Source organism: Diuraphis noxia, unplaced genomic scaffold (assembly GCF_037042655.1).
Source record: "Diuraphis noxia isolate RWA-SAM2 unplaced genomic scaffold, SU_Dnox_SAM2 contig0002, whole genome shotgun sequence".
Taxonomy (NCBI): domain Eukaryota; kingdom Metazoa; phylum Arthropoda; class Insecta; order Hemiptera; family Aphididae; genus Diuraphis; species Diuraphis noxia.
In genome coordinates, this window is record NW_028301712.1 from 11,684,848 (window position 1) to 11,697,118 (window position 12,271).

The window sequence follows — 12,271 nt, forward strand, 5'->3', positions numbered from 1 at the left end:
GTCTATCCCATTGTTTTTATAAATTGGTATCTGCAGGTAATGAGATTATACAACAATAGGGAATCAACTCATACCTACCTCTTAATGACCCAGGAATCAACTCGTGCATACATAATAATGACCCAGGAATCAACTCTCCTATCGTGATAAATTGTTATTTATTTTGTTATCTTGGATCCAACGACAAAACATTCTCGGAAGGAGACTGCAGTAATTGTTTGAAATAATATTGTATATAATATATATTATATACTTTATCTCCAAGGGATTCAGAATTCAAACTTTTCAAAAATGTTTATATATTTTAATTTAACAAAAATAAAAATATCATGATAAAATATTGATTACCTATATGTTTTTTATGTATTTCAATGAAAATGGCAAATTTTGAAATTTCCTTCTATTAAAACATAGCAAATTTGTTAAATAATCAAAATACGTCAAACCTGTACGTGTTTAGTCAATAAATACACACATTTTATCATCGGTCTTAAAGATGGCTTGGAAGTACAGTTAGCGAAAAATACGACTAAATAATGTTTCTATAGTTTATCCATGTATTTCTATGTACACAGCCTATACTGATTTAAATTCTCTCGACGGTTTGGTCAGATTTTGAGATTGTGATACAATTTCCAGATCAGACTCAGATACACAATAATACTTCACTCGTCATACACTGAAACCTCAGGAAACTACAATTCCGACGTACCAACGTTATATATTTATATGAACCATATTGTGTCTGTTTATTTTTCTCTTTAAAACACGGTCAGCGACGATCGAATATCTATAGGTGTGTGTGTGTGTGTGTGTGGGAGGGAGGGAGGAGTTTTTAAATCTCAAATATTAAAGTTTTTATTATAATATATATATAGGGGAATGTATATAGTTTTGAAATAATTTTTAATAAAGCTCCCGGATGAGTGACTACCCGAGGTTTTTAGGAACATAATCCTACACATACGCAAACATGTGTTTCAACCCTACAAATTTCGAAATTTACAAACAAAAAACAACTCCTACTGTATTACCCACACCCAATGGGTTATGTAGCAAATTAAAAAAAAAAATTAATAATCATAATTATTATATCTTTTTTATGTCATATAATATTTTATATGTTACGTTCAATGACGAAAATTTTGATTTTTACGTTAAAGCCCGGCCAATGTCGAAAATTACCTTGTACAATACAAATTTACGTAAATGACCTGTATTTTACATAAATGGCGATACATAATGGTTAATGTTGTAAACACGGGTATTTTTTTATTATTCACGTCGATTCCCAACTCCTGTTGGACGTTGTTGTAAATTATACATTTATAACATACGGGTCACTGTCAAATGTCTATCTACACACGTTAGGTACTACGTTAGTATGTATTATTTATAAAAATATCATCGATAATCAGCGATAGTTACTCGAGTAAACCATAATAATATTAGTATATAGCTGATGGCTAAGTTAAATAATGCCGTGCTTATCTAACAAATTATCAAAGGTAGGTAATTTGTTCTATTGCATTTTTTTTCCCCCCATAAAGTATTTTAGCTATTTCAGTTTCGTTGCAGACATCGTATTCGTTTCATATCGCTTGATTCGCTCGGAATCTGTAAATGCCGAGAAAGAAATTACGCTGAGAGAAGCTGCAGCTTTTAATAGTGTCACTGGATCACAAGGTTACAGAAGGTGCAATTGCAAACTAAAGTGCAGAACAAATGCATTTGTCGATCAGTGGGAATATTGTGTAACTCCAAATGTCACAACAGCATTCCTTGCAAAAATAAATAATAAATAATAAATATAATATATTATTAATAATAAAAAAATAATAAGACAATTATTAATAAGTGTAGTCTGTAATTAATGTTATGTACGTAACTAACCAACAGTCAATGGTTAATAACGTTAAGATTCGGTCATCGAGGTAAAATTGTTTTATTTTATTTTGTAATTTACAACAATAACCTATTATCTTGGATACTGACGTTATTTCCAGGTAGTTAACGAAAATAACCTAGCGAACTGGCTTCTAACGATAATGACCGGTTAATAACGTAAATATTCAATTTTCATCATTGACCGTAACATATTATACAATAAACATAGCATAAAAATGTACATTGAAGTATATGCACTAGAAAATATGTAAATATGTTGATATATTTTTACCAAATTCGTAATCTTATTCAAAAAGGCAAATCAAGGGGTAACAACTGAAATAACATCACAGAAATTCTATTAAAACAATTGAAAAGTTTAATATTTCATAAATCATAATATTATCTAAACTTGATATTCTAAAGAATCGTCAGTTTTTTTTTCATCAATTAAAAAATGTATCACTACAAACTAATTTCGTATTATGTATAGTATATATACATCATGTATATACAGCGTATTGTTGATTTGTACTAAAGAAAAAAACAATTTGGTTCACGTCTGTGAAAACACGGTTACGATGCACAGCAATATCAGAAAAAAATACTATAAAGGTTATTTACACCTAACATGAGACAGAAAATGAGATTTGTCGACTAAATAAAATGAATAAATAATTATTAATCGAGTCGTAGACACTGCCCTAACCGAAGACCGCTTTTCACTGCTCTCAGCAACTGACGCAAACTACAAAATTATATCGATAAGCCATAATATTATTTCGCATGCGATTAGGCGCACCTGAAAGTCAGCGTGGTCAGCGGTCGGTACGACTTGTGGCTGTTGGGGTCCGACAGCGGTGTGCCCCAAAAGTCGTTGGTGGCCACGAGGGCCAGCGGGCCGGTGCCCAGCACGTCGGCGTTCATGGCCACGGCCGGTATGTCGTCGTGCACGAAATCGCCACGCAGACCGTTCCAATAGCACACGGTCACGGCCACGGCGACGGCCACGTAAACGGCGACCGCGGCTTCGGGCCACCCGTGTCTGGGTCGGGCGCGCCTGCCGACGCCACTGCCACTGCCGCCGGCGCCACCACCGCAACCGTGATGGTACTGGTGGTACTGCTGATACTGTATATGCGTGTTGTTGTGATTATGATTATGCGGCGACCCCCTCATCGTATGTCGGCCACCATCTGTACCACCGTCACAACAATCATTCCGCCACGCGAACGGTGAACAACGAATAAACAATTATATATTATTATATTATTATATTCTAAAAATATTTGATCGATACAAATCGATGTAATGTCATAATATATTTTCGTAAAAACTAGTACAGAAATTAATACGATCAAACGAGAAAATCGTGGACCATTTGCGTTTATTTGTTTTTGACTTTTATCAAATGCCACGGTAATATAGTGTTTTGATTTATAATATCGCGTTACCGAGCCGCCCGACGTTGGACGGAGCACCGCGCGCGGACGACGACGACCGTACCGATGAGTACCACATTGCGACACCGATTACCGAGCGGCGGGTACAACAGACCGGCGAGTACTGACGTGCCGGCACGCCAAATTGCCAAAGTCCCGACGATGCCGTCGGTGGCCGCGTGCGCGGTTACGGTTGAACGGCACAAATAACCGACGACGTCGCTCTTGTTCGGCCGGCAGAGGGCGAAACGCCGCTACCACCACACATGTCCACGGACGACTCTATTCTCACCACCATCCCGCTCCCTCATCGGTTATTACGTCCGAGTAGTATTATATTATTAATAAATTGCATACTATACGGACTTTTTTTTTGTTTTTGATTTCCGATAGAAATGTTAATATTCTAAATTCGATTTATCTACGCACATATAGATAGTTTATTTTATGGTCACAGGAAAATATTAAGATTATTACTTTGTATTTTAATAACTTGGGGTGGTTTTTTTTTTAAGTTATAAATCACAATCGACATCAAACACTAAAAGATAACATGGTTTTTTTGTAAATTACAATAAAGGCTGTGTATAAGTATAAGTATACAACAACAATTTTGTTTAAAAATTCAACAGTCTTTCGCCAAATCAACTCTTGAGTATCATAATCGTAATTATTACCATCATAAGGAAGCATATAATATTAGATACTCATTACTCAAAGATTAAATTCAAATAGCTGATGGCTTTGAAGCACTAGATCCCTGGCAACATCGAAAACATATTCAGTTTTTTAAAATGAACTAAATTATACAACTTAATTTAAACACTCACATTTTTAAAGACATTGTACAATTGTTTCCTCTTGCTTTTTTTTTAATTTAAAGTATTTAATTTAAAATATAGTATTAATCACGTCAACTGGCTTCACCATATTATATTGCAATGGGGTGCCTGAGGAGAGCGACATTTAGTTAATATTATCTTTTTATCACTTGTAAAAAACTATGTGCTGTATAATCAGAGACTTTTAACTTCCCCCCCTGATTTATAATTCTACGAACGCTCTTGGCACTGTTGAAAAATTAAAATAAGAGTATTAAGTGAATAATCTTTTTTTACTGATTTTTATTTTTAAATATTCCATTGTGATATTAAAATAATATGTAATAGTGAGCAAAAACAAAAATGTGCTCCAGTTGTTTTATGAAGGGGAAAATTGTACATAATATGCATATATATACAACTGTAAAAACAATATTGTCATTGATTAATTACAACTGTAAATAATCGTAATTACCTACCTATTGTTTTTTTTTTTTTTTTGTTAATTATTTTTCTTCAAAATCCGGTATCTTATTATGTCAGTATTTGTTCTTAAATTTATAAGTTTAAGACACATTGTGTTTGATCCAGTTCACGATAATAGTTATAATAAATCACCCTGTATAATGCACGTTCGTTGTAATACATTTTTGTTATCATTGTTATACGACGTTCGCGACTGGTAGTTTTTGTTTTCATATTATTATTATAGAAACTATACGACAATTCACGGGACGAGAATTAAATAGCTGTCAATTTTTCAATGTCTTCCTCATTATTTTGGTATTGCCATTTGCCATTCGGCTTTAACCTATATAGTTAACTATCAAACAATCCTAAAAGTAAGCGTTTTTGAAAAATGTATATAAACCTAATTTCTGATAATTAGTCACATGTTATGTTCATTAGAATTTCTTCAAAAATAAAAAAGGGTAAATGAATCATAATTTTATTTTGGAGTGACATCTTTGTAAAATTGTTTAAATTATATCATAGGTGTTAGTCTTCTTTTTATAAGTAAATTATTATTCTTCGTTTAATAATTATATAATACGTGATATAATAATATATATATATTGAACAGTGTAATCAATATTTAACTTCAGACACTAATTTACTTAACTTAATATTTTTTTTTTTTTAATATTGTCATAATATGTAGACTAAAATAATATTTATTATATTTTATCTCAATTAATGTTACATTATATATTAATATAGTATTCTATAATTTATTTCCAATTCGGTACTTATTACTATTATTTTGATATTTTTAATTTAATTATTATAAATATCGAGTTTTATGTTTTAAATGTTATATTTATATTTTTTTTAATTATATTTAGGTAACCAAAATATTTCATTCTTCAGGTTGTAGGGAGCCTATCTTAAATTAAAATAAACACGATTTTTCTTCATCAAATGGCCTGTGTATCAGACGCTCTTGAACAAGTGGCGTCTAAGAACAGGGTTAGGATGCGTGACTTAAGTAGGTGTGCTAGGAGGTCTTAAATTTGGAAGCCCTAAAAAGTCTCTTTTATGGTTTACCAGGATCACTATACGAGTATCAGACGTACAGAGGGAAGATGTTCGGTGTCACTAAGGTTGCTATCGATGTCCGCTACTTCACAGCCGTCACCCATGATGCACCGCAAGATGCTTGACTCACATTGACTGACACGATCGGTGATATGTCAAAGGCGTTCGTCGCCCGTCGGACATCTGGATAAGATCTTTGATGATTATCAATTAACCCTGAGAGGTGATCGTCGTATTGTAACCGTTATTCGGTGAGTAGGCACCCACAATGTATTGCCAGTGAAGACGGCGTGTCTACCGCTGGTTATTCGTTCCATAGCCTTGAATAATAGTTTGTGTCGCTGCTACTGCTGTAAACGCTGATGGCTTACAGTCGTCGTTGGTTGTTGTAGTATGCTTGTTTTTCTTCATCGTATACTTAATCGCTGCTGGTCGGATTGTTTTGCTTCAATTCCTTCTTGGCTGTTGATGCCTAGGTGTTGAAGGTTTGAAGTGATGAGGAAGACTGGAAGAGACTTATTGGTCTCGGCAAACAGGTACCCGTTTGTCGATACGGTCTTCCTCCTGATTGGCCTGTCGACCTCTTTAGGCACGACATCTGTGCATGTTTTTATGGGGCGTATGACTTAAATTTTGGTGTTTTCATTTGTCATCACGCCCAGCTGTTTTATCCAATCATTTTTTGGCTTTGATAAAAGCCATTTTATTTTGGTTGTGCCGTTACAAAGTTTAAGAAATGCAATGTATTTTTCCTTTTCTTCAAATACTCTGTTCAGCCACCATTTTTTTCTACTTTTCAAATAAACAGTGAAATACATTAGTCCATAACTTGCTTTTTTTTCTATGGTATCGAGGACCGGAGATGGAACTATGTTGCCAATACTTCTCCTAAACCATAACTTGCTTATTACGAATAAATTTAATCAATTAAATCCATTTCAAACAGCCATGCATGTTGCATATTATCACAATATATTTTTGGCATTCGTTTGTGAAGTTGGTAAAACTCAAGTGTAGTGAGTACAGAAAATTCAACTAATAAATTAACCAGTTGTGTGTAAAATCCAGATAAAATTGACGATGGTAAATCTGCTGATATCGGACGTATACCTGAAGTGAGTAGGTAAACAATACCAAATTTCGAACAGCAAAAAATATAAAGGATAGGCAAGGTTTTAGCTGATTATTTTTAAACAACTATGAAATATAACATAAACTTTATTAACTTCTTAGAATCAAAGTCATATTGTGTATATTAAGTTTGAGCCGTTTGAATTCTACGTAATAATATTTAACAGCAATGGGAAACAAAAAATAGCATTTTATTCTAAGTTTTAAAATACCTATCTCCATCCGTATCATCTGCAAATAAATAATTTGTCGATACATTATGGTGTTAATCATACCGCTATAATGAGTATACAATTATTGTAGAATGGTACGATGCTTGTAGTAGGTAGTAGCATAGTATTACGATTGTGTAGATTTAGACGTTTAGTGCATGTTGTTTTGTATTATGAAGTACAAGCTATTATAGTTGCAATGCGCAATCGATTGTCAACCACATTTGTCCGTGTTTATACGTTTGACTAATACAAATCGGTGAAACTATTACTGTATTATAACTGTAATCCAACGAAATTAATAATTAAACCATTTAACAGCTGTAATTGAATAGTTGACACGACACTGATTGACATAAAATAAATAGTCAAGCGTGAATATATTGGTGCTTTCGTTGGATTCTAATTTCTGGAATTTATACAATAATATAATACACTATAATATTATGATGTATTCGAATATAGGTATGATATAATTTTATAAATAATAATGATATAAAATATTAAGTACGTATTAAAATTTTAAACACTTTTAAGAATAAAAAAAAAAAAAAATTCAAATAACAGAATAATTAACAAATTAATATCTATAATAGATTAATATTATATTTATACTTGGTTTATGCAACTTTAAGTGTTTAAAAATAATATTTTCGACTTTCGTTATTTGTATAAAATAAGTTAAATTATAATAAAAATAGATTCATACTCAAGATCTTATAAACAAATAAATACAATAAATTATGAGTCTTGTTATGGATAACTTAAATATAACATTATATATTATTATCTATATCTCTTGTTTAAATATTATTCCGCGATTTATAAACATATTAAATATAAGTTAATACAGTCTTAGTAAAAGTTGAATAATATGCAAGATACTAAAATACGTTATAATTGTAACTGTATATTTTAAACTGTTTACAGATAATAAATTATTAAAACGTATTTATTTTTTTTAATTAAAAACCATCGTTATTATTTAAAAATTACTGGTGCCTACTTTTTAATTTAAATTAGAAAGAACATTCATGCAATAGTTATATTATAATATAGATACATTTGTGTTTACAAATGTCTTAAATTGATTTATTAATGAAAACAAAAATACAAAAACAAAAATAACTTAAAAAGCTTCCCATGTTATAGGTATGAAATTTAGACAATATATATATGTGTTTACAAAACCACGAAAGAAACGTGAAAACCTCGCTTGAAACTTTATTATTTATTAAATATACTCAGTAAAACAGAAAACATAAATGAGACAAGAAAAAAAATCGAACTGAAAACCAATTTAAACTACAATTTTTCAAAAAATTCATAAATATTGTAAATATTTATGTATAGTGTACATCAGTAAATTCTAAATATAATTTTAAAGTTTATATTTTATAATCCTTCCAAAATCCATTATGAAGTATAAGTGTTGTTGGTTTTATAATTGGTTGTGTAACAATTTTATCTGCCTACTGCACTAAAACGTTTAGATGGTGCGTTTTTTTTTAAGGAATAGGTAGTTTGAGTGTCATTAGAAAATACATAATTTTACAGTAGTTTTAGATTTAATTTATAGGTTTAAATCAGAAGAATTTAATATTTGAATGTTATAATAATTATTGAATAAACATAATCTATATAAAATCATATACATATTAACACTGAAATAAAATCATTTAAATCATTTAAAACCTAGTGCATATCCGATAGAAGTAAAAAGGTTTAATAATCAGTTGTTCTATCTTGTTGTAATAAGTGAAGAAAATATTCATAGAAATAAAAAAAGCGTCTTTCTAAAGTTAATCCAATAACAGTAATAGCAATAACATATTAAATTTTAACAACAACTTAGTGCTTTTGTAAAGCACCTACACAAATATGTGCATGTATTCATTCATTCAAAATTACATTTGAAAAGTTATAAAACCGTTTTATATAGATCCGTATACTCATAGAGTATACTTTAGTTAAATAATAATACCAGAACATGTTATACTGACAGTAGAATGCCGATTATTCATAGGTAGTAATTTATTTATTAATGTCATAGCTGTATAGTCCGAACAAAATTTTTGATAGTTGAAATGTAGGACGAAACAACGGAAATGACTTGAATACGCGATCGAATTCGCATAATTGTTTATTTACATCAATATAAACGTATCTATTATAGATTATAGATAACACTATAACCATGACGATTGCGGCCTCCGGGTATAAACTTTTTTTTTTCCAGTCACTACTTTTTTCGCTCGACTTTTCGTCATGGTGAGCGATATGTGTGGTGTGTACTTCCGATTATTAATCGACGTTCGAATATCCGGTGTTGCAGTTTTTTTGTATATGAACACAAATTATTGTAGTAAAAAAAAAAAAAAATTATATATTTTATTTAATAAAAGATAATAATAATCTAAAACAATACGATAAATATTTAACTCTTCGCGTGAACCAAAGGGTTCGTAGTTTGTTGACCATGGACAGACGATTCCGAATAATGTGTTTCAAATATCATAAATCACTGCGGTGCACATTAATTTAATAAGACTTATATGCAAGCGCTAACCTGACCGTCAGTATAACGGCTGCCGAGTTCTGATATTTTCCGTAGTTCTCCCATTGTATGCGGTCATCACCATGACGGCGTCAGCGTGTTACATGTTTCGTAACAACTACTATTGCGAGGGTGCGTTTATCACATCGTATTTACGTAAACATATACTGCCTTCGGACACTAAATATAAAGCCAAATCGATGTGACGTTTACTGTACGTGCGATGATACAATATAATAATATATATACCTATAATATTATTCTCTAGTAAGAATATAGGCACCTAACCACCTATACTCATATAGGTATTTCGTTATTTGTAACTAGTCGAACATTAAATAACAACATGTGTGGGCTACAATAACGATCAATATTATTATTATTTTTATTACCGTTGTTAGTTGTTAGTTTATTGTTATACGTCTTATATTAACACCTTTAATATCATATACTATATTATTTTTAAAATATTTATCGAAGCTCATTCTCAACTTTTGAAGTTCATTTTTCCCCTGGTTATCAAAAACTCAAAATAGGTTTCCGTTATAATTCATTGCTAACACGCAGTGATTTTGCTTGGAAATGCAATCATTGATGCAGATCGGAATTCTAGATCAAACATCAGTAATAATAGTATACCTATGTGGCCATATCAACTATCGTCAAATATTTATTGTAAATTGTAAATCATACTATAATATATAATACTATACAAATAATAAAGGAAATATAATATCTTAAACTCGATATTTTATTAAGAGGATGCCACACCCGCATGTATTGTCTCTGACTTACGAGTGCGTAATATAGGAAAAACTGTTTCGCGCGGGAAAGAATCAAAAAAGCTACACAGTTATAACCAAGAAACCAAATTTTCACCATATACAACTGAGAATTTTGTCTGTGCAGCATCGTTTTTATTTGTTTGATATCACTCTTATATTATAATACATTATTTTTGTATTTTTTAAGCATGATTAACTTTTTTTGTGGTTCTGATATCGAAAAAATGAAAAATGATACTATTGCACAGACGAAATTTTCTTTTTTATATGGTGACAATTCCGTTTCTTAGTTATAAATGTAGCTTTCTCGGTTCTTTCTCATGCTAAATAAGTTTTACTATGTCACGCACTTGTAAGATGGAGACAACGCATGTGGGTGTGGCGTCCTCTTAAGTATCAAATTAAAAAAAGTAAACTAAAACTGACAGCTTACTTTGAATATATTATAATATTATTATATAAATGCTTAAAAAAAATTGTAATAATCAAAATCAGTGTCTACATTGTAATACTAGGTAGGTATTTTATGAAATGTATTGAATTTTCACTCAGTGATTTAATCCCTCTTAAATTGTTATATACAGCAGATGATTACTCATGTATAATTAAAACACACACTCGTTGAACCATGGATAAAGACAGGGGGAGATCATACAAATTTTGATATTAGCATGATAATAATACAACTGATATGGCTTTGTTATCAAATACTTATATATATAAAAATTTTAGCTAGGTTGCTAGGTACGAAACATAAATCGTATATAAACGCAATAGTACTCCACCGTTGCTACGCCATCATTCAGACATATCCGAACCTTCTTTAGCATAATATTATAATATTGTATAGGTATCTACCAGCTGGATGTCTTCGCAAACAATAAATACCTAATAATAATAATAATAATAATAATAATAATAATAATAATTATTATTATTATCATAATATATCATAGTAAAATGATAAAGTACGTACTACGTGTATTATGTTCGAATAATAATGCTGAAAAGAACAGAATTGACTTAGGTAATGAAATATTATAATATTGTAATGAATTAATCATTTAAGGACGGCACACACACACACACGCCCGAATGGCGATTACTTAATAGCTTATTATTATGATACAGGTCGCAGGAAAGTAGGCACTGCATCAGTGCCGCAACTTGGTACATATTGGTGGGTGTGCGACCAACTAAAAGGGCCCATGTACAGAGGCACAACAATATGGGGAGGGGGGGCAAAGCCCCCCCCCCCCCGAATACGATTCAGACCCCTCACAAAAATATTTCTTATTTATTTAGAAATAAGCCGCTTATAGGTTATTTTAAATTAATAGTTTTGTTAGGTAGGCCCCCCCAGAAATTAAATAATATTTTGTAATTTCCTATAAATCTATAAATAGGAAAAATATGTTTTGTACAGTCGTTGCCAGATATATTGAGCAGGCGGCGGCGGTACTTTTCGGTGTATCCCAAACTAGTCGCGGTGTGTTTTGACCGCGCGGCGCACCACAATTGCGTACCCCTGGGCCCTGGGTCTTTCGTTATCGCGCCGCCGCCGCCGATGCCTGCTCAATTTATCCGGCAACGACTGTTACCATTATTTTTCTGTACATGTATAAATTGTTCTTGGAAATGTCACTACCTATATAATACACCTAAATAAGACGTCTTGTATGGCGTGTCTTGGCGATGCGGGTTGCGATAACTGTTAAACATACTCATTACTCATAAGTTAATAATATTTTATAATTTTTAAATGACAAATAAATATTTTAAAAGAAAAAAAGTTCCAAATAGTTCGGCCACGGGCCCGGGGCCCATTGTTATGATTTACAGGGGGCCCGGGGGTTCTTTGCACCCCTAGCACCCCCGGTTGTTGCGGCACTGCACT

The 12,271-nt window shown here is 31.7% G+C and overlaps 1 protein-coding gene across 1 annotated transcript in view; it reads right to left on the reverse strand.

Moving 5' to 3' along the window:
• Positions 1 to 3,468, reverse strand: part of LOC107165536 (protein O-mannosyl-transferase TMTC1-like) — a 117,280-nt gene extending 113,812 nt beyond the window's left edge. Inside the window, exon 1 of the mRNA XM_089220591.1 lies at positions 2,690 to 3,468. Within this exon, the coding sequence (XP_089076717.1) occupies positions 2,690 to 3,066 (377 nt within the window). The 5' untranslated portion in view covers positions 3,067 to 3,468. The remainder of the gene's footprint in view (positions 1 to 2,689) is intronic.
• Between the last annotated feature and the right edge of the window lie 8,803 nt (positions 3,469 to 12,271).